This window comes from Bombina bombina, chromosome 3, assembly GCF_027579735.1.
Source record: "Bombina bombina isolate aBomBom1 chromosome 3, aBomBom1.pri, whole genome shotgun sequence".
Lineage (NCBI taxonomy): Eukaryota > Metazoa > Chordata > Amphibia > Anura > Bombinatoridae > Bombina > Bombina bombina.
The window spans coordinates 604112613-604136898 of NC_069501.1; the positions used below are offsets into that span (position 1 = coordinate 604112613).

The window sequence follows — 24286 nt, forward strand, 5'->3', positions numbered from 1 at the left end:
GGGATATAGATTGCTGATAGATGGCAAGAGTGAATCTCTGCCAATCGAATGATTTTGGAAACCTCTATCATCGCTAGAGAACTTTGTTCCCCCTTGATGATTGATATACGCTACAGTCGTGATATTGTCCGACTGGAATCTTATGAATTTGTCCGAAGCCAGCTGAGACCACGCCTGAAGCGCGTTTAATATCGCTCTCAGTTCTAGAATATTTATTGGAAGAGCCTCCTCCTGAGTCCACACACCCTGTGCCGTCAGGGAATTCCAGACTGCACCCCAGCCCAAGAGGCTGGCGTCCGTCGTCACTATGACCCATGCTGGCCTGCGGAAAACATAATTTATGCTTACCTGATAAATTTATTTCTCTTGTGATGTATCGAGTCCGCGGATTCATCCTTACTTGTGGGATATTCTCCTCCCCTACAGGAAGTGGCAGAGAGAGCACCCACAGCAGAGCTGCCTATATAGCTCCCCCCCCCCCCAGTCATTCGACCGAAGGCTAGGAAGAAAAAGGAGAAACTATAGGGTGCAGTGGTGACTGAAAGTTTAAAAATAAAAATATATATGCCTGTCTTAATAAACAGGGCGGGCCTTGGACTCGATACAACGTAAGAGAAATAAATTTATCAGGTAAGCATAAATTCTGTTTTCTCTTGTAAGATGTATCGAGTCCACGGATTCATCCTTACTTGTGGGATACCAATACCAAAGCTTTAGGACACGGATGAAGGGAGGGACAAGACAGGGACCTTAAACGGAAGGCACCACTGCTTGTAGAACTTTTCTCCCAAAAATAGCCTCCGAAGAAGCAAAAGTATCAAATTTGTAAAATTTGGAAAAAGTATGAAACGAAGACCAAGTCGCCGCATTACAAATCTGTTCAACAGAAGCCTCATTTTTAAAAGCCATGTGGAAGCCACAGCTCTAGTAGAATGAGCAGTAATTCTTTCAGGAGACTGTTGGCCAGCAGTCTCATAAGCCAAACGGATGATGCTTTTCAGCCAAAAGGAAAGAGAGGTAGCCGTAGCCTTCTGACCTCTCTGCTTACCAGAATAAACAACAATGAAGATGTTGACGGAAATCTTTAGTTGCTTGTAAGTAGAACTTTAAAGCACGAACCACATCAAGATTGTGCAACAGACGTTCCTTCTTTGAAGAAGGATTAGGACACAGAGAAGGAACAACAATCTATTGATTGATCTTATAAGAAACAACCTTAGGAAGAAACCCAGGTTTGGTACGCAAAAACACCTTATCTGCATGGAAAATAAGATAAGGGGAATCACACTGTAAAGCATATAGCTCAGAAACTCTTCAAGCCAAAGAGATAGCTACTAAAAACAAAACTTTCCAAGATAGAAGCTTAATATCCATTGAATGCATAGGTTCAAACGGAACCCCTTGAAGAACTTTAAGAACTAAATTTAGGCTCCATGGCGGAGCAACAGGTTTAAATACAGGCTTGATTCTGACCAAAGCCTGACTAAATGCTAGAACGACTGGGACATCTGCCAGACGTTTGAGTAGAAGAATAGACAAAGCAGATATTTGTCCTTATAAGGAACTAGCTGATAATCCCTTCTCCAAACCTTCTTGGAGAAAATACAATATTCTAGGAATCCTAATCTTACTTCACGAGTAACCTTTAGATTCACACCAATAAAGATATTTGCGCCAAATCTTATGATAGATCTTCCTGGTGACAGGCTTTCTAGCCTGAATCAGGGTATCAATGACCGACTCAGAGAAACCACGCTTTGATAGAATCAGACGTTCAATCTCCAAGCAGTCAGACGCAGAGAAATTAGATTTGGATGCGTGAACAGACCTTGTATTAGAAGATCCTGCCTCATTGGCAGAGTCCATGGTAGAACCGAGGACATGTCCACTAGGTCTGCATACCAAGTCCTGCGTGGCCACGCAGGTGCTATCAGAATCACTGAAGCTCTCTCCTGCTTGATTCTGGCAACCAGACGTAGGAGAGGAAATACATAGGCCAGATTGAAGGACCAAGGCACTGCTAGAGCATCTATCAGTACCGCCTTGGCATCTCGGGACCTGGACCCGTAACGAGAAAGTTTGGCATTCTGACGGGACGCCATCAGATCCAATTCTGGTGTGCCCCATAGCTGAATCAGCTGGGCAAATACCTCCGGATGGAGTTCCCACTCCCCCAGATGAAAAGTCTAACGACTTAGGAAATCCGCCTCCCAGTTCTCTACTCCTGGGATGTGCATTGCTGAGAGATGGCAAGAGTGATCCTCTGCCCATCGGATTATTTTGGTTACCTCCATCATTGCTAGAGAACTCCTTGTTCCTCCTTGATGATTGATATAAGCTACAGTTGTGATGTTGTCCGACTGAAACCTGATGAATTTGGCTGCAGCAAGCTGAGGCCACGCCTGAAGCGCATTGAATATCGCTCTCAGTTCTAAAATATTTATCAGGAGCAGAGATTCCTCACGAGACCATAAGCCCTGTGCTTTCAGGGAGTTCTAGACTGCATCCCAGCCTAGCAGGCTGGTATCTGTCGTTACAATGAGCCACTCTGGCCTGCGGAAACACATTCCGTTTGACAGGTGGTCCTGAGACAACCACCAGAGAAGAGAATCTCTGGTCTCCTGGTCCAGATGCAGTTGAGGAGACAAATCTGCATAATCCCCATTCCACTGTTTGAGCATGCATAGATGTAGTGGTGTGAGGTGTAGGCAGGCAAAAGGAACTATGTCCATTGCCGCTACCATGAGTCCGATTACCTCTATATACTGAGCCAGTGATGGCCGAGGAATGGAATGAAGAGCTCGGCAAGTGGTTAAGAGCTTTGATTTTCTGACCTCCGTCAGAAATATTTTCATTTCTACCGAGTCTATCAGAGTCCCTAGGAAGGAAACTCTTATAAGAGGGAAGAGAGAACTCTTTTTTTATGTTCACCGTCCACCCGTGAGATCTCAGAAAAGCCAACACAATGTCTGTGTGAGACTTGGATAGCTGGAAAGTTGACGCCTGAAATAAGATGTCGCCTAGATAAGGCGCCACTGCTATGCCCCGTGGTCGTAGAACCGCCAGAAGGGACCATAGCACCTTTGTGAAAATTCTGTGAATAGGGATGTGTAGATACGCATCCTTTAAAGGGACACTGTACCCAAATTTTTTCTTTCGTGATTCAGATAGAGCATGACATTTTAAGCAACTTTCTAATTTACTCCTATTATCAAATTTTCTTCATTCTCTTGTTATCTTTATTTGAAATGCAAGAAAGTAAGTTTAGATGCCGGCCTATTTTTGGTGATCAACCTGGGTTGTTCTTGCTGATTGGTGGATAAACTCATCCACCAATAAAAAAGTGCTGTTCAGAGTTCTGAATCAAAAAATAAGCTTAGATGTCTTCTTTTTAAAATAAAGATAGCAAGAGAACGAAGAAAAATTAATAGGAATAAATTAGAAAATGGCTTAAAATTGCATGCTCTATCTGAATCATGAAAGAAAAATTTTGGGTTCAGTGTCCCTTTAAGTCCACAGTGGTCATATATTGACCCTCCTGGATCAGAGGTAGAATAGACCGAATAGTCTCCATCTTGAATGATGGAACTTTGAGGAACTTGTTTAGAATGTTGAGATCCAAGATTGATCATAAAGTTCCCTCTTTTTTGGAAACCACAAACAGGTTTGAGTAAAAACCTAGCCCCTGTTCCTCTTTTGGGACTGGGCGGATCACCCCCATGGTATGTAGGTCTTCTACACAGCGTAAGAACGCCTCTCTGTCTGTTTACAGACAATCGAGAAATGTGAAAAGTCCCCCTTGGAAGAGAGCCTTTGAATTCCAGAAAATATCCCTGGGACACAATTTCTAAAACCCAGGGATCGTGAACATCTCTTGCCCAAGCCTGAGCGAAGAGAGAGAGTCTGCCCCCTACTAGATCCCGTCCTGGATCTGGGGCTATCCCTTCATGCTGTCTTAGAGGCAGCTGCAGGCTTCTTGGCCTGTTTACCTTTGTTCCAAGCCTGGTTAGGTCTCCAGACTGACTTGGATTGGGCAAAATTCCCCTCTTGCTTTGCAGCAGAGGAAGCTGAAGCGGGACCACTCTTGAAATTCCAAAAGGAACGAAAATTATTTTGTTTGGTCCTCATCTTATTTGATCTATCCTGAGGGAGGGCATGACCTTTCCCTCCAGTGATGTCTGAAATAATCTCTTTCAGTTCAGGCCCGAATAGGGTCTTTCCTTTGAAAGGGATGTTCAAAAGTTTAGTTTTAGATGACACATCAGCAGACCAGAATTTAAGCCATAACGCCATGCGTGCTAAAATGGCAAAACCTGAATTCTTTGCCGCTAATTTAGCCAGTTGAAAAGCGGCATCTGTAATAAAAGAATTAGCCAATTTAAGGGCCTTAATTCTGTCCAAAATTTCTTCTAATGGAGTCTCCATCTGAAGAGCCTCTTCTAGAGCCTCAAACCAGAAAGCAGCTGCAGAAGTTGCAGGAACAATGCAAGCAATAGGTTGAAGAAGAAAACCTTGATGAACAAAAAATTTCTTCAGGAGACCCTCTAATTTTTTATCCATAGGATCTTTGAAAGCACAACTGACTTCAATAGGTATAGTTGTATGCTTAGACAGAGTATAAATAGCTCCCTCCACCTTAAGAACTGTCTGCCACGAGTACCGCATGGTGTCAGATATGGGAAACATTTTCTTAAAAACAGGAGGGGGAATGAACGGAATACCTGGTCTATCCCACTCCTTAGCAATAATATTCACAATCCTCTTAGGGACTGGAAAAAAACATCAGTGTAAACAGGAACCTCTAAGTATTTATCCATCTTACACAATTTCTCTGGGACCACTATAGGGTCACAAACATCTAGAGCTGCTAATACCTCCCTGAGCAATAAGCGGAGGTGTTCAAGCTTAAATTTAAAGGCCGTCATCAGAATCTGAGGAAGCGTCTTTCCTGAATCAGAAATTTCTCCCTCAGATAACAAATCCCTCAGCCCTACCTCAGAGCATAGTGAGGGCATATCAGATACGGCTACTAAAGCGTTAGACTACTCAGCATTTTTCCTTAACCCAGAGCTGTCCCGCTTTCCTTGAAAACCAGGCAGTCAGGATAAAACCTCTGTGAGGGTTGTATTCATAACTGTGGCCATGTCTTGTAAAATAAATGAATTCGACGCACTAGAGGTACTTGGCGTCACTTGTGCGGGCGTTACTGGTTGTGACACTTGGGGAGAGCTAGATGGTGAACCATCATTTACTTCTGGCTGAGAATCATCTATTGCTCTATTTTTAAGTGCTAATATATGTTCTTTATAGTTTATAGACATATCAGTACAATTGGGACACATTCTAAGAGGGGGTAACACAATGGCTTCCAAACATATTGAACAAGGATTTTCCTTGGTGTCAAACAGGCTAGTAATGTAACAAGCAAGCTTGGAAAACACTGTAATCAAAGTAAATAACACTTAGAAATAAAACGGTACTGTGCCTTTAAGAGAAAAAAAGCTGCACAAATTCTGCAAAACAGTGTAAAAAAAGCAGTAAACGGCTATGCAAATAAACAATTAACCCCTTAATGGCAAAACCGGATTGAAAAAACATCAAAACCAGTAAAAAAGACTTTCAGCACTTTACTACAGCTCTGCTGTGGCTCCTACCTGCCCTTCAGAACAATTTGTGGGGGGGAAAAAAATAATTTATACTTACCTGATAAATTTATTTCTCTTGTAGTGTGTTCAGTCCACGGGTCATCCATTACTTATGGGATATATTCTCCTTCCCAACAGGAAGTTGCAAGAGGATCACCCAAGCAGAGCTGCTATATAGCTCCTCCCCTCACATGTCATATCCAGTCATTCGACCGAAACAAGACGAGAAAGGAGAAACTATAAGGTGCAGTGGTGACTGGAGTTATAATTTTAAAATTTAGAACCTGCCTTAAAAAGACAGGGCGGGCCGTGGACTGAACACACTACAAGAGAAATAAATTTATCAGGTAAGCATAAATTATGTTTTCTCTTGTTAAGTGTGTTCAGTCCACGGGTCATCCATTACTTATGGGATACCCATACCAAAGCTAAGTACACGGATGATGGGAGGGACAAGGCAGGAACATTAAACAGAAGGAACCACTGCCTGTAGAACCTGTCTCCCAAAACCAGCCTCTGAATAAGCGAAAGTGTCAAATTTGTAAAATTTGGAAAAAGTATGAAGTGAAGACCAAGTTGCAGCCTTGCAAATCTGTTCAACAGAGGCCTCATTCTTAAAGGCCCAGGTGGAAGCCACAGCTCTAGTGGAATGAGCTGTAATTCTTTCAGGAGGCTGCTGTCCAGCAGTCTCATAGGCTAAATGTATTATGCTACGAAGCCAAAAAGAGAGAGAGGTAGCCGAAGCCTTTTGACCTCTCCTCTGTCCAGAGTAAACGACAAACAGAGAAGAAGTTTGTCTAAAATCCTTAGTTGCTTGTAAGTAGAACTTCAGAGCACGGACCACGTCTAGATTATGCAAAAGACGTTCCTTCTTTGAAGAAGGATTAGGACATAATGATGGAACAACAATCTCTTGATTGATATTCCTGTTAGAAACAGCCTTAGGCAAAAACCCAGGTTTAGTACGCAGTACTACCTTGTCTGAATGAAAGATCAGATAAGGAGAATCACAATGTAAGGCAGATAACTCAGAGACTCTTCGAGCCGAGGAAATAGCCATCAAAAACAAAACTTTCCAAGATAAAAGCTTAATATCAATGGAATGAAGGGGTTCAAACGGAACACCCTGAAGAACTTTAAGAACCAAGTTTAAGCTCCACGGAGGAGAAACAGCTTTAAACACAGGCTTAATTCTAGCCAAAGCCTGACAAAAGGCCTGGACGTCTGGATTCTCTGCCAGACGTTTGTGTAAAAGAATAGACAGAGCTGAAATCTGTCCCTTTAGCGAACTAGCGGATAAACCCTTTTCTAAACCCTCTTGTAGAAAAGCCAATATCCTAGGAATCCTAACCTTACTCCATGAGTAACTCTTGGATTCGCACCAATATAAATATTTACGCCATATCTTATGGTAAATTTTTCTGGTCACAGGTTTCCGAGCCTGTATTAATGTATCAATAACCGAATCCGAAAACCCACGCTTTGATAGAATCAAGCGTTCAATTTCCAGGCAGTCAGCCTCAGAGAAATTAGGTTTGGATGGTTGAAAGGACCCTGAATTAGAAGGTCCTGCCTCAGAGGAAGAGACCATGGTGGACAGGACGACATGTCCACTAGGTCTGCATACCAGGTACTGCGTGGCCACTCAGGCGCTATCAGAATTACCGATGCCCTCTCCTGTTTGATCCTGGCAATCAGTCGAGGTAGCAACGGAAATGGTGGAAACACATAAGCTATGTTAAAAACCCAAGGGGCTGCTAATGCATCTACCAGCACCGCTCCCGGGTCCCTGGACCTGGATCCGTAACAAGGAAGCTTCACGTTCTGGCGAGATGCCATGAGATCCAGATCCGGTTTGCCCCAACGAAGAATCAGTTGAGCAAATACCTCCGGGTGAAGTTCCCACTCTCCCGGATGAAAAGTCTGGCGACTTAGGAAATCCGCCTCCCAGTTCTCTACGCCCGGGATGTAAATCGCTGACAGGTGGCAAGAGTGAGACTCTGCCCAGCGAATTATCTTCGAGACTTCCAACATCGCTAGGGAACTCCTGGTTCCCCCTTGATGATTGATGTAAGCCACAGTCGTGATATTGTCCGACTGAAATCTGATGAACCTCAGTTTTGCTGAGGCCAAGCTAGAAGAGCATTGAATATTGCTCTTAATTCTAGAATTTTTATTGGAAGGAGTTTCTCCTCCTGAGTCCACGATCCCTGAGCCTTCAGGGAATTCCAGACTGCTCCCCAGCCTAGAAGGCTGGCATCCGTTGTTACAATCGTCCAATCTGGTCTGCGAAAGGTCATTCCTTTGGACAGATGAACCGGTGACAACCACCAGAGAAGAGAATCTCTGGTCTCCTAGTCCAGATTTAGCAAAGGGGACAGATCTGAGTAATCCCCGTTCCATTGACTGAGCATGCATAGTTGCAGCGGTCTGAGATGCAGGCGCGCAAATGGCACTATGTCCATTGCCGCGACATTAAGCCGATTACCTCCATGCACTGAGCTACTGATGGGCTTGGAACGGAATGAAGGACACAGCAAGCATTGAGAATCTTTGATAACCTGGACTCCGTCAGGTAAATCTTCATCTCTACAGAATCTATAAGAGTCCCTAGAAAAGGATCCCTTGTGAGTGGTAACTGAGAACTCTTTTCCACGTTCACTTTCCACCCATGCGACCTCAGAAATGCTAGAACTATCTCTGTATGAGACTTTGCATTCTGAAAACTTGACGCTTGTATCAGAATGTCGTCTAGGTACGGAGCCACCGCTATGCCTCGTGGTCTTAGTACCGCCAGAAGTGAGCCCAGAACCTTCGTAAAAATTCTCGGGGCCGCGGCTAACCCGAAGGGAAGAGCCACAAACTGGTAATGCCTGTCTAGAAAGGCAAACCTTAGGTACCGATAATGATCTTTGTGAATCGGTATATGAAGGTAAGCATCCTTTAAGTCCACTGTGGACATATATTGACCCTCTTGGATCATGGGTAGGATGGTTCGAATGGTTTCCATCTTGAACGATGGTACCCTTAGGAATTTGTTTAAGATCTTTAAATCCAAGATTGGTCTGAAGGTTCCCTCTTTTTTGGGAACCACAAATAGATTTGAGTAAAATCCTTGTCCCTGTTCCGATCGCGGAACTGAGTGGATCACTCCCATGATTAAGAGGTCTTGTACACATTGTAGAAATGCCTCTCTCTTTACTAGGTTTGTTGATAACCTCGAAAGATGGAACCTCCCTTGTGGAGGAGAGGTTTTGAAATCCAGAAGGTATCCCTGAGATATAATCTTTAACGTCCAGGGATCCTGCACATCTCTTGCCCAAGCCTGGGCGAAGAGAGAAAGTCTGCCCCCCACTAAATCCGTCTCCGGATAGGGGGCCCTGTCTTCATGCTGTCTTAGGGGCGGGAGTAGGCTTCCTGGCCTGCTTGCCCTTGTTCCATGACTGGTTGCCTTTCCAACCCTGTCTGTAACGAGCAGTAGTTCCTTCCTGTTTTGGAGCGGAAGAAGTCGATGCTGCTCCTGCCTTGAAGTTACGAAAGGCACGAAAATTAGACTGGCCTTTGGTTTGGCCCTGTCCTGAGGAAGGGCGTGGCCCTTACCTCCCGTAATGTCAGCAATAATTTCCTTCAAGCCGGGCCCGAATAAGGTCTGCCCTTTGAAAGGAATGTTAAGTAGCTTAGACTTGGAAGTTACATCCGCTGACCAGGATTTAAGCCAGAGCGCTCTGCGCGCCTGTATGGCGAATCCGGAATTTTTAGCCGTAAGTTTGGTTAGATGTACTACGGCATCTGAAACAAACGCATTAGCTTGCTTAAGGGTTCTAACTTTGCTCAAAGCCTCATCCAATGGCTCTGTGCGAATCGCCTCTTCCAGAGACTCAAACCAGAATACCGCTGCAGCCGTGACAGGCGCAATGCATGCAAGAGGCTGCAATATAAAACCCTGTTGAACAAACATTTTCTTAAGATAACCCTCTAATTTTTTATCCATTGGATCTGAGAAAGCACAGCTATCCTCCACCGGGATAGTGGTACGCTTGGCTAACGTAGAAACTGCTCCCTCCACCTTAGGGACCGTCTGCCATAAGTCTCGTGTGGTGGCGTCTATAGGGAACATTTTTCTAAATATCGGGGGAGGGGAAAAAGGCACACCGGGTCTATCCCACTCCTTACTAATAATTTCTGTAAGTCTTTTTGGTATAGGAAAGACGTCAGTACACACCGGTACCGCATAGTATCTATCCAACCTACACAATTTCTCTGGAATTGCCACCGTGTCGCAATCATTCAGAGCCGCTAATACCTCCCCTAGTAACACACGGAGGTTCTCAAGCTTAAATTTAAAATTTGAAATTTCTGAATCCGGTCTCCCCGGATCAGAACCGTCACCGACAGAATGAAGCTCACCGTCCTCATGTTCTGCAAATTGTGACGCAGTATCAGACATTGCTCTCGTGTCATCAGCGCGCTCTGTCCTTAACCCAGAGCTATCGCATTTTCCCCTTAATTCGGGCATATTATATAATACTTCTTTCATAACATTAGCCATATCATGTAAAGTGATTTGTAAGGGCCTAGATGTACTTGGCGTCTCAATCCTACGCATCTCTCGAGCGGGAGACGCAGGTACTGACACGTGAGGAGAGTTAGGCGGCATAACTTCCCCCTCGTTGTCTGGTGATAGTTTCTTTATCGGTACGGATTGACTTTTATTCAAAGCAATATCAATACAATTGGTACACATCGTTCTATTGGGCTCCACATTGGCTTTTGAACATGATGAACAAACAGTTTCCTCTGAATCAGACATGTTTAAACAGACTTAGCAATGAAACTAGCAAGCTTGGAAATCACTTTCAATAAGTTTACAAGCAATATAAAAAACGCTGCAGCGCTTAAAAAAAAAATACAGATATAATTAAACAATTCTTAACAAGAAGTGTATTATTAGCAGAGGATTGCACCCATTAGCAAAAGGATGATTAACCCCTCAATACCCAAAATGGATAAAACGGATATCAATTAAGATTTAAATCTTTTAATCACAGTCAAGCACACTGTCACAGATCTGCTGTGACTGATTACCTCCCTCACAAATGAATTTTGCAGACCCCTGATCTCTCTAGAGACGTCCTGGATCAAGGAGGAAGAAGCAGGAAGACTGTGCTAGAATTTTAACTGAGCAACAAGGCTCTAAAACAAGGTCCCTCCCACTCCTATCACAACAGTGGGAGCCCTGATATAACTGTTTCCATGCAGAAAAATATGTTAGACATGTGGAAAAAAATCATGCCCAAAGAGATTTATCACCAAAGTACCTCACAAAAACGAATAACATGCCAGTAAACGTTTTATTAAAAAGCAACATTTTCCAATGTCATGCAAAGTTATCACTAAGCCTGCTACCAGTCGCTATCACTGCAGATAAGGCTTAAGTATTATTTCAGTGTTAACAGTATTTTCCCAGTCAAATTCTAGTCCCTAGAAAATAACTCGACTGCGCATACATTTATCAGCCTGATACCAGTTGCCACTACTGCATTTAAGGCTGTACTTACATCATACGGTAACAGCAGTATTTTCTTAGTCAATTCCATTCCCAGAAAATAAAGTACTGCACATACCTCATTTGCGGAGGACCCCGCATGCTATTCCCAGTTTCTGACGTTAGCCCACTCCTCAGAATGTCGAGAACAGCCAGTGGATCTTAGTTACGCCTGCTACGATCATAGAAAAAAAACGCAGGCAGTTTCTTCTTCCAAATACTGCCTGAGATAGAAAAACAGCACACTCCGGTGCCATTTAAAATAACAAACTTTTGATTGAAGAATAGATAAGTAAAAACTCCAGCTCCTCTCGCGACCGCCTTCTTTGTTGAGGGTTGCAAGAGAATGACTGGATATGACATGTGAGGGGAGGAGCTATATAGCAGCTCTTCTTGGGTGATCCTCTTGCAACTTCCTGTTGGGAAGGAGAATATATCCCATAAGTAATGGATGACCCGTGGACTGAACACACTTAACAAGAGAAACTTCTTTTACAGCCCTCAAACACGGCAGGAACCTCTGGAGAAGCAGTTAGAAGTCTCAAGGGAAAAGAAACTGCACAACTGAGGCGCGAAAATAGGCCCCTCCCACTTCACTCAATGATTTGAGGCCTAACAGACAAACACTAGAGAGTGTCTCTAAATTAACCATGTGGGTTAGAAAACTCAAAAAACAGAATTTATGTTTACCTGATAAATTACTTTCTCCAACGGTGTGTCCGGTCCACGGCGTCATCCTTACTTGTGGGATATTCTCTTCCCCAACAGGAAATGGCAAAGAGCCCAGCAAAGCTGGTCACATGATCCCTCCTAGGCTCCGCCTACCCCAGTCATTCGACCGACGTTAAGGAGGAATATTTGCATAGGAGAAACCATATGGTACCGTGGTGACTGTAGTTAAAGAAAATAAATTATCAGACCTGATTAAAAAAACCAGGGCGGGCCGTGGACCGGACACACCGTTGGAGAAAGTAATTTATCAGGTAAACATAAATTCTGTTTTCTCCAACATAGGTGTGTCCGGTCCACGGCGTCATCCTTACTTGTGGGAACCAATACCAAAGCTTTAGGACACGGATGAAGGGAGGGAGCAAATCAGGTCACCTAAATGGAAGGCACCACGGCTTGCAAAACCTTTCTCCCAAAAATAGCCTCAGAAGAAGCAAAAGTATCAAACTTGTAAAATTTGGTAAAAGTGTGCAGTGAAGACCAAGTCGCTGCCCTACATATCTGATCAACAGAAGCCTCGTTCTTGAAGGCCCATGTGGAAGCCACAGCCCTAGTGGAATGAGCCGTGATTCTTTCGGGAGGCTGCCGTCCGGCAGTCTCGTAAGCCAATCTGATGATGCTTTTAATCCAAAAAGAGAGAGAGGTAGAAGTTGCTTTTTGACCTCTCCTTTTACCGGAATAAACAACAAACAAGGAAGATGTTTGTCTAAAATCCTTTGTAGCATCTAAATAGAATTTTAGAGCGCGAACAACATCCAAATTGTGCAACAAACGTTCCTTCTTTGAAACTGGTTTCGGACACAGAGAAGGTACGATAATCTCCTGGTTAATGTTTTTGTTAGAAACAACTTTTGGAAGAAAACCAGGTTTAGTACGTAAAACCACCTTATCTGCATGGAACACCAGATAAGGAGGAGAACACTGCAGAGCAGATAATTCTGAAACTCTTCTAGCAGAAGAAATTGCAACTAAAAACAAAACTTTCCAAGATAATAACTTAATATCAACGGAATGTAAGGGTTCAAACGGAACCCCCTGAAGAACTGAAAGAACTAAGTTGAGACTCCAAGGAGGAGTCAAAGGTTTGTAAACAGGCTTAATTCTAACCAGAGCCTGAACAAAGGCTTGAACATCTGGCACAGCTGCCAGCTTTTTGTGAAGTAACACAGACAAGGCAGAAATCTGTCCCTTCAGGGAACTAGCAGATAATCCTTTTTCCAATCCTTCTTGAAGGAAGGATAGAATCTTAGGAATCTTAACCTTGTCCCAAGGGAATCCTTTAGATTCACACCAACAGATATATTTTTTCCAAATTTTGTGGTAAATCTTTCTAGTTACAGGCTTTCTGGCCTGAACAAGAGTATCGATAACAGAATCTGAGAACCCTCGCTTCGATAAGATCAAGCGTTCAATCTCCAAGCAGTCAGCTGGAGTGAAACCAGATTCGGATGTTCGAACGGACCCTGAACAAGAAGGTCTCGTCTCAAAGGTAGCTTCCAAGGTGGAGCCGATGACATATTCACCAGATCTGCATACCAAGTCCTGCGTGGCCACGCAGGAGCTATCAAGATCACCGACGCCCACTCCTGATTGATCCTGGCTACCAGCCTGGGGATGAGAGGAAACGGCGGGAACACATAAGCTAGTTTGAAGGTCCAAGGTGCTACTAGTGCATCCACTAGAGCCGCCTTGGGATCCCTGGATCTGGACCCGTAGCAAGGAACTTTGAAGTTCTGACGAGAGGCCATCAGATCCATGTCTGGAATGCCCCACAGCTGAGTGACTTGGGCAAAGATTTCCGGATGGAGTTCCCACTCCCCCGGATGCAATGTCTGACGACTCAGAAAATCCGCTTCCCAATTTTCCACTCCTGGGATGTGGATAGCAGACAGGTGGCAGGAGTGAGACTCCGCCCATAGAATGATTTTGGTCACTTCTTCCATCGCTAGGGAACTCCTTGTTCCCCCCTGATGGTTGATGTACGCAACAGTTGTCATGTTGTCTGATTGAAACCGTATGAACTTGGCCCTCGCTAGCTGAGGCCAAGCCTTGAGAGCATTGAATATCGCTCTCAGTTCCAGAATATTTATCGGTAGAAGAGATTCTTCCCGAGACCAAAGACCCTGAGCTTTCAGGGATCCCCAGACCGCGCCCCAGCCCATCAGACTGGCGTCGGTCGTGACGATGACCCACTCCGGTCTGCGGAATGTCATCCCTTGTGAGAGGTTGTCCAGGGACAGCCACCAACGGAGTGAGTCTCTGGTCCTCTGATTTACTTGTATCTTCGGAGACAAGTCTGTATAGTCCCCATTCCACTGACTGAGCATGCACAGTTGTAATGGTCTTAGATGAATGCGCGCAAAAGGAACTATGTCCATTGCCGCTACCATCAAACCGATCACTTCCATGCACTGCGCTATGGAAGGAAGAGGAACGGAATGAAGTATCCGACAAGAGTCTAGAAGTTTTGTTTTTCTGGCCTCTGTCAGAAAAATCCTCATTTCTAAGGAGTCTATTATTGTTCCCAAGAAGGGAACCCTTGTTGACGGAGATAGAGAACTCTTTTCCACGTTCACTTTCCATCCGTGAGATCTGAGAAAGGCCAGGACAATGTCCGTGTGAGCCTTTGCTTGAGGAAGGGACGACTCTTGAATCAGAATGTCGTCCAAGTAAGGTACTACAGCAATGCCCCTTGGTCTTAGCACAGCTAGAAGGGACCCTAGTACCTTTGTGAAAATCCTTGGAGCAGTGGCTAATCCGAAAGGAAGCGCCACGAACTGGTAATGCTTGTCCAGGAATGCGAACCTTAGGAACCGATGATGTTCCTTGTGGATAGGAATATGTAGATACGCATCCTTTAAATCCACTGTGGTCATGAATTGACCTTCCTGGATGGAAGGAAGAATAGTTCGAATGGTTTCCATCTTGAACGATGGAACCTTGAGAAACTTGTTTAAGATCTTGAGATCCAAGATTGGTCTGAACGTTCCCTCTTTTTTGGGAACTATGAACAGATTGGAGTAGAACCCCATCCCTTGTTCTCTTAATGGAACAGGATGAATCACTCCCATTTGTAACAGGTCTTCTACACAATGTAAGAATGCCTGTCTTTTTATGTGGTCTGAAGACAACTGAGACCTGTGGAACCTCCCCCTTGGGGGAAGCCCCTTGAATTCCAGAAGATAACCTTGGGAGACTATTTCTAGCGCCCAAGGATCCAGAACATCTCTTGCCCAAGCCCGAGCGAAGAGAGAGAGTCTGCCCCCCACCAGATCCGGTCCCGGATCGGGGGCCAACATTTCATGCTGTCTTGGTAGCAGTGTCAGGTTTCTTGGCCTGCTTTCCCTTGTTCCAGCCTTGCATTGGTCTCCAAGCTGGCTTGGCTTGAGAAGTATTACCCTCTTGCTTAGAGGACGTAGCACTTTGGGCTGGTCCGTTTCTACGAAAGGGACGAAAATTAGGTTTATTTTTGGCCTTGAAAGGCCGATCCTGAGGCAGGGCATGGCCCTTACCCCCAGTGATATCAGAGATAATCTCTTTCAAGTCAGGGCCAAACAGCGTTTTCCCCTTGAAAGGAATGTTAAGTAGCTTGTTCTTGGAAGACGCATCAGCTGACCAAGATTTCAACCAAAGCGCTCTGCGCGCCACAATAGCAAACCCAGAATTCTTAGCCGCTAACCTAGCCAATTGCAAAGTGGCGTCTAGGGTGAAAGAATTAGCCAATTTGAGAGCATTGATTCTGTCCATAATCTCCTCATAAGGAGGAGAATCACTATCGACCGCCTTTATCAGCTCATCGAACCAGAAACATGCGGCTGTAGCTACAGGGACAATGCATGAAATTGGTTGTAGAAGGTAACCCTGCTGAACAAACATCTTTTTAAGTAAACCTTCTAATTTTTTATCCATAGGATCTTTGAAAGCACAACTATCCTCTATGGGTATAGTGGTGCGTTTGTTTAAAGTGGAAACCGCTCCCTCGACCTTGGGGACTGTCTGCCATAAGTCCTTTCTGGGGTCGACCATAGGAAACAATTTTTTAAATATGGGGGGAGGGACGAAAGGAATACCGGGCCTTTCCCATTCTTTATTAACAATGTCCGCCACCCGCTTGGGTATAGGAAAAGCTTCTGGGAGCCCCGGGACCTCTAGGAACTTGTCCATTTTACATAGTTTCTCTGGGATGACCAACTTGTCACAATCATCCAGAGTGGATAATACCTCCTTAAGCAGAATGCGGAGATGTTCCAACTTAAATTTAAACGTAATCACATCAGGTTCAGCTTGTTGAGAAATGTTCCCTGAATCAGTAATTTCTCCCTCAGACAAAACCTCCCTGGCCCCATCAGACTGGGTTAGGGGCCCTTCAGAACCATTATTATCAGCGTCGTCATGCTCTTCAGTATCTAAAACAGAGCAGTCGCGCTTACGCTGATAAGTGTTCATTTTGGCTAAAATGTTTTTGACAGAATTATCCATTACAGCCGTTAATTGTTGCATAGTAAGGAGTATTGGCGCGCTAGATGTACTAGGGGCCTCCTGAGTGGGCAAGACTCGTGTAGACGAAGGAGGGAATGATGCAGTACCATGCTTACTCCCCTCACTTGAGGAATCATCCTGGGCATCATTGTCATTGTCACATAAATCACATTTATTTAAATGAATGGGAATTCTGGCTTCCCCACATTCAGAACACAGTCTATCTGGTAGTTCAGACATGTTAAACAGGCATAAACTTGATAACAAAGTACAAAAAACGTTTTAAAATAAAACCGTTACTGTCACTTTAAATTTTAAACTGAACACACTTTATTACTGCAATTGCGAAAAAACATGAAGGAATTGTTCAAAATTCACCAAATTTTCACCACAGTGTCTTAAAGCCTTAAAAGTATTGCACACCAAATTTGGAAGCTTTAACCCTTAAAATAACGGAACCGGAGCCGTTTTTAACTTTAACCCCTTTACAGTCCCTGGTATCTGCTTTGCTGAGACCCAACCAAGCCCAAAGGGGAATACGATACCAAATGACGCCTTCAGAAAGTCTTTTCTAAGTATCAGAGCTCCTCTCACATGCGACTGCATGTCATGCCTCTCAAAAACAAGTGCGCAACACCGGCGCGAAAATGAGGCTCTGCCTATGATTTGGGAAAGCCCCTAAAGAATAAGGTGTCTAAAACAGTGCCTGCCGATATTATTATATCAAAATACCCAGAATAAATGATTCCTCAAGGCTAAATATGTGTTAATAATGAATCGATTTAGCCCAGAAAAAGTCTACAGTCTTAATAAGCCCTTGTGAAGCCCTTATTTACGATCTTAATAAACATGGCTTACCGGATCCCATAGGGAAAATGACAGCTTCCAGCATTACATCGTCTTGTTAGAATGTGTCATACCTCAAGCAGCAAGAGACTGCTCACTGTTCCCCCAACTGAAGTTAATTGCTCTCAACAGTCCTGTGTGGAACAGCCATGGATTTTAGTGACTGTTGCTAAAATCATTTTCCTCATACAAACAGAAATCTTCATCTCTTTTCTGTTTCTGAGTAAATAGTACATACCAGCACTATTTCAAAATAACAAACTCTTGATTGAATAATAAAAACTACAGTTAAACACTAAAAAACTCTAAGCCATCTCCGTGGAGATGTTGCCTGTACAACGGCAAAGAGAATGACTGGGGTAGGCGGAGCCTAGGAGGGATCATGTGACCAGCTTTGCTGGGCTCTTTGCCATTTCCTGTTGGGGAAGAGAATATCCCACAAGTAAGGATGACGCCGTGGACCGGACACACCTATGTTGGAGAAACAAGCCACAATGACCCCTTTAGTCCCTTCAAAAAAAAACGTTACAATTGCATCATTCACTGAATAAACAAAAACGTTTTTACCAAACAGTGTCACCAGTAACTAATGAGCCCTTCATGCAAGCTGAAATTCCTATCCAAGTGTCTGAATACAGCTTACCCTTCCCTCATGGGGATATTGCCAGCCTTTTCTAGAAATAAAAAAATATACTGAACATACCTTAATGCAGTTTAGCCTGCAAACTGTTCCCCCAACTGAAATTTTCCTGTACTCTTCAGCCCTTGTGAGAACAGCAGTGGATCTTAGTTACAAAATGCTAAGATCATCATCCTCCTTGCAGAAATCTTCATCCCTTTTCTGCCAGAGAGTAAATAGTACAAACCGGTACTATTCAAAAATAAACTTTTGCTTGAGAAAATAAAAACCTAACATTTTTGTCACCACACTCCTCTTTGCCCTTCCTAGCAGTTAAGCAGGCAGAGAGAATGACTGAAGGGTGGAGCTAAGGGGGGAGCTATATAGGCAGCTCTGCTGTGGGTGCTCTCTCTGCCACTTCCTGTAGGGGAGGAGAATATCCCACAAGTAAGGATGAATCCGTGGACTCGATACATCTTACAAGAGAAACACATTCCCTGGGACAGATGATCCTGTGACAACCACCAAAGAAGAGTCTCTGGTCTCTTGATCCAGACTTATCTGAGGAGATAAATTTGCATAATCCCCATTCCACTGTCTGAGCATGCATAGTTGCAGTGGTCTGAGATGCAAGCGAGCAAACGGAACTATGTCCATAGCCGCTACCATTAGTCCAATTACCTCCATACACTGAGCCACTGACGGCCAAGGAATGGAATGAAGTGCTCGGCAGGTGTTTAAGATCTTTGATTTTCTGACCTCGGTCAGAAAAATGTTCATGTCTACTGAGTCTATCAGAGTTCCTAGGAATGGAACTCTTGTGAGAGGGACAAGTGAACTCTTCTTTATGTTCACCTTCCACACGTGAGATCTTAGAAAAGCCAACACGATGTCCGTGTGAGATTTGGCTAGTTGGTAGGTTTACGCCTGAATCAAGATATCATCCAGATAGGGCGCCACTGCTATGCCCTGCGGCCTTAGCACCGCCAGAAGGGACCCTAGAACCTTTGTGAAAATTCTGGGAGCTGTGGCCAACCCGAAAGGAAGGGCCACAAACTGGTAATGCTTGTCCAGGAAGGCGAACCTGAGGAACTGGTGATGATCTTTGTGGATATGAATGTGAAGATACGCATCCTTCAAATCCACGGTGGTCATATATTGACCCTCCTGGATCATTGGTAAAATAGTCCGAATGGTCTCCATCTTGAAGGATGGGACTCTGAGGAATTTGTTTAGAATTTTGAGATCTAAAATCGGTTTGAAAGTTCTCTTTTTTGGGAACCACGAACAGATTGGAGTAAAACCCCTGCCGCTGTTCTGCTTTTGGAACTGGGCAGATTACACCCATGGTATATAGGTCTTCTACACAGCGTAAGAACACCTCTTTTTGTCTGGTTTACAGACAAACTTGAAAGATGAAATCTCCTTGTCGGAGGAGAATCTTTGAATTCTAGATGATACCCCCCCCTGGGTCACGATTTCTAAAGCCCAGGAATCCTGAACGTCTCTTGCCCAAGCCTGAGCGAAGAGAGAAAGTCTGCCCCCTACTAGATCCGGTCCCGGATCGGGGGCTGCCCCTTCATGCTGTCTTGGTAGCGGCAGCGGGCTTCTTGGCCTGTTTACCTTTATTCCAGGTCTGGTTAGGTCTCCAGACTGACTTGGATTGAGCAAAATTCCCCTCCTGCTTTGTGGCAGCGGAGGAGGTAGAGGGACCACCTTTGTTTCGAAAGGAACGAAAATTATTTTGTTTAGCCCTCATTCTATTTGTCTTATCCTGAGGAAGGGCAAGGCCTTTTGCTCCAGTGATGTCAGAAATGATCTCCTTCAGTTCAGGCCCGAATAGGGTCTTACCTTTGAAAGGAATAGCTAATAGCTTAGATTTTGATGACACATCAGCAGACCAGGACTTAAGCCATAATGCTCTACGCGCTAAAATGGCAAAACCTGAATTCTTTGCCGCTAATTTAGCCAGTTGAAAAGCGGCATCTGTAATAAAAGAATTAGCTAGCTAGAGAGCCTTAATTCTATCTAAAATATCATCTAATGGGGTCTCAACCTTATTTAGTGAAAAAACAACAATCTGAAAAAACGGTACTGCGCCTTTAAGAGGAAAAAAAGCATACAATTTTTCAAAAACTGCTTTAAAACGATAAAATTATCCCAATTTTATGATAAAAGCATCCCAACTTGTCAGCTAAGTTTGCCCCACAAGGAAAGGAATACTTAATCCTTAACAAAAAAATGTTATGCTATAAAACGTTAACTTAAACTAAAAACACCCCCTGCGCCTCGCCACAGCCCTGCTGTGGCGCCTACCTGCCCTCAGGGGTCTGGAAAATCGGATTAAACCTTCAATTAGGCCCAATACTGTTCTGAAAGGCCCACCGGAGTTGGAACTTGCTGCTTGTCTGGGAAAAACAACTGCGCAACTGAGGCGCGAAAAATAGGCCCAGAGCGGTCTAAAACCTAGCCATGTGGGTTCATATACTCATAAGTGAAGCCATGTGTACCCTCTATACTTCAATAAAGTACAAAAACATCTGCCACATTCCTGCTTTAACTATGCATAGTTAAAGCAGGAATGTTACAGCCCAGAAAGGCATCATATTGCAGTGTTAGGACAAGTCAACATTGGGACACCTTCTCGGCTAACTGTGACTCTTAGAATCTGCAGACATCGTCGACACGCTGATCTACAGACCACCCGGTAATCCGTGCATCTGATTGGATCAAATTATCACGTGACCCCGCATACGCTGCACAACCAAGCAAATCACAGTATACGTTGGAGCGATACTGTTCACCTGAAAGGTAATCTTCTGTCTATCAAGGGTCTAACGTGTTTACACCTAACCAACTACACTTGTACACGGAGAAGCATAACAGAAAATAGCTTCGTATTCTGGGTGAGTCAATCCTGTTAAAACAAATTATCTATGACACAGACTTTTCTACTTGAACGCAGATTGTCCTTTTAGCCACCTACAAAGCTTTAAAGTGATGGTCAAGTATGACTAACTACATCTTGCGATCCTAATGTAACTAGCAAAATAATGTGACTTTCATTCATCATTTCGCCATATTCATTCTAGTTTGTGCGCTCTCTTATATTATTTTCCTACCTTACTAATATCCATCCTCCTCCCGTCGATTGTCCGCCATTGTTTTTTCTGCCGTCACGTGTTTTTTATTATCCAATTACAGTACAGGCCACTCGGGGAATCAGCTCTAAGTAAAAACACCCTTAATTCAATTCTGCGCATGCCCTAGCTCCGTAACCGCGGTGAGACAGAGATTAGGATGCGATTACGGAGCTAGGGCATGCGCAGAATTGAATAAGGGTGTTTTTACTTAGAGCTGATTCCCCGAGTGGCCTGTACTGTAATTGGATAATAAAAAACACGTGACGGCAGAAAAAACAATGGCGGACAATCGACGGGAGGAGGATGGATATTAGTAAGGTAGGAAAATAATATAAGAGAGCGCACAAACTAGAATGAATATGGCGAAATGATGAATGAAAGTCACATTATTTTGCTAGTTACATTAGGATCGCAAGATGTAGTTAGTCATACTTGACCATCACTTTAACTTGAATGTTACATTGATCCAGCCACACAGACTGACTTAGCTGCTTTCCATGCTTTTAACTGAACTTTGCTTTTTTTGCCTGCATTTTTTTGCCTGCATTTTTAATTATTGAACTTTGCTCTCTTGGACACACTTTTTTAAGCTCATAATGGACTTTTGTTTCAATTCCCAATCCTTCATACCACCGGTGGTTTTTTATTTAACATTTTCTTAACAATTTATTATGTATTTTTTAGGCTAGTTATCATGTATTAGGGTGTATTAAATATATTATATTGAATATACACATTTTGTGAGCAATTCTTTGTTACTAGCACATTTTTGTAACTACCAGCTTTATCCTATCCTCTATTGCATTGTATTAGCAGCTTTCACTAGCGCTCCCTGTATTTGTGTTTTTAATAAAGATTGAGTGACCCTCAGGTGGATGCACTGGCGGTACCCTGGCACTTCTATCTAGTTTATCTTTTCCTCTGATTGTGCTACTGTCCCGAGTGGTAGTTCGATTCAAGCAGGGGGGAATTTCAGCAATTCTTTCTGCTCCTGTGTGGCTATGCATGACTTCCGTGGCGGCAGACTCTGAGGCTGGACCTTTTAGAGCAAGGCACGTACTTCTATCAAAACCTACATACTCTAAGGCTGACTGCATGTAAATTGAACGGCTAGTCTTATCTCAAGGAGGATTCTCTGAGAAGGTGATGGATACTCTCATTCAGGCAGGTAAGCGTGTTACTAGACATATTTATCTTAAGGTCTGGAGGGCTTACCCTCTATTAGTGTGAAAAGCATAGATTTTCATGGCATAGAGTGAGGAATCCACGTATCTTGCATTTTTTTCAGGATGGTCCGGAGAAAGGCCTGTCGGCCAGTTCCCGTATAAGTCAGATTGCTGCCCTTTCAGTTCTGTTTCACAAAAAAATATTCAGGAGTTTGTTCAGGCTATTGCTAGAATTAGACCATTTTTCAAACCAGTTGCTCCCCCATGGAGCCTTAACCCTGTTCTTAAGAGTTCTTGAACACGCTGATGATATACAAGTTGTGTGAGTTTTGGAACGGATACTTTTATTTACAGATCAGTAAACCCTTACAACTACAAGAACGAGTTCTGATTGCTATATGTAACATTTTGAATGTTAGTTATTTTATCCATTTACTTAAATATTTAAATAGTTATCTAGTAATAAAAAATACTGCAATATACATTTTCAAGATGTGGGATAACTAAAAATAAAAAAAACGATTTCTTTGTAGCATTGTATTTAAAAAGCTCTAAAATAGTTTTTGCCCCACAATAACACCAGTAAAAGCTTTGGAGCTTAAAGGACCAGTAAATACAGTAGATTTGCATAATCAACAAATGCATAATACGATAATAAATACGACAATGCAATAGCACTTAGTCTGAACTTCAAATGAGTAGTTTTTTTCTGATGAGTTTTAAAGTTATGTCTATTTCCATTCCTCCTGTATCATTTGACAGCCATCAGCCAATCACAAATGCATATACGTATATTCTGTGAATTCTTGCACATGCACAGTAGGAGCTGGTGACTCAAAAAGTTTAAATATAAAAATAAGTTGTTTAAAATTACATGCTCTATGTGAATCATGAAAATTTAATTTTGAGTTTAGTATCCCAGGAGCTAAGGACTACATATTCAGCAGATATCTTTAAGATAGGACCAAGACAGATCATGTATCACAGGAAATCAACATTGTACTATTGCCAAATAAATGTTTACCTGAAGACTTGAGAGACTGAAAACAGCAAAAGGTTGGAGTAGAACCCCCAGCCCTGTTCTGTTACAGGAACCCAGGGCAATAACTCATTTCCCATCTCGGTTCTCTACACAGGATAGCAAAGCCCTTGACTTTACTGGTTCTTGGGCTCTACGAGTGAGAATACATTTGCTGCGAGAAGGTCTGGACTGAAAGCGGATCCTGTATCTTATGAAAGCGACTAATTTTTTAAATATTAATACAAAACAAAAACACTTACCAGGAGCAAGATGTAATTTCATTTTGCAGCTGTTGGGTGAGATAGGTAGTACAGAGAATAAAAGCTGTATTATCTTGGTTTTCAGATTCCAGATTACAAATGATGTCTAAAACCTCTTTTCCATCCATCCTTGAAATCTACAGAGATAAAATATATTGGATAATTTTTAATAACCAAAACATACTCCTTTGATTTTACATGCAGCGTGTACAATGCAATGTAAGGTTTATTGGTAGTATTACCAATGCACACCTAAAATGATTAATTTGTAGGCCTAATTGAGGATGTTAAAGCAGTGTTCAACAAACGTTCAAAATCTAAGAGCCAGGTATTTTTCTTGGTGTTGTATGCATTATAATTACATACATCTCTTTTCCAACTGTCTCCAGTGAAGATATACTGTCGATTTACATACACAAAGGGTATATAGCACAGAAACAAATACACTTGTACAAATAACTTTTACAATCTGATTTTTTTGTGTCTGTTTAAACCTTATACCAGTGAAAAGTGACCGATACCCATTCTTTGTATACACAACAGTGCACAAATAAAACCAGCACACATTGTGCCTTAAAACCAAGCAGTGGCCTTGCAGGGATGACAGGGGACTAGCAGTCCTCACAGAGCGGCATACATGTGCTATCTGGGAAACAAACAGGGTGGTGTAGTAATGAACAAAATAACGTGAGGGAGCGCTCAGACACGGCAGCCTTTCATGTTGTAAATTTCTGCAGTGGCCTTCACGTAGATGATCCCTCCTCCAATAGTGTCGTGATGACGTAGTAGCGTAGCAGGATCCAACAGCCGGTGCGAGGACAAGAGCGATCCAC

The 24286-nt window shown here is 43.2% G+C and overlaps 1 protein-coding gene across 1 annotated transcript in view; it reads right to left on the reverse strand.

Moving 5' to 3' along the window:
* The window catches only part of RLF (RLF zinc finger), a 200127-nt gene that overhangs the window by 143845 nt on the left and 31996 nt on the right, over window positions 1-24286 (reverse strand). Inside the window, exon 2 of the mRNA XM_053707207.1 lies at window positions 23454-23590. Coding sequence (XP_053563182.1) covers window positions 23454-23590 — 137 coding nt within the window. The remainder of the gene's footprint in view (window positions 1-23453; window positions 23591-24286) is intronic.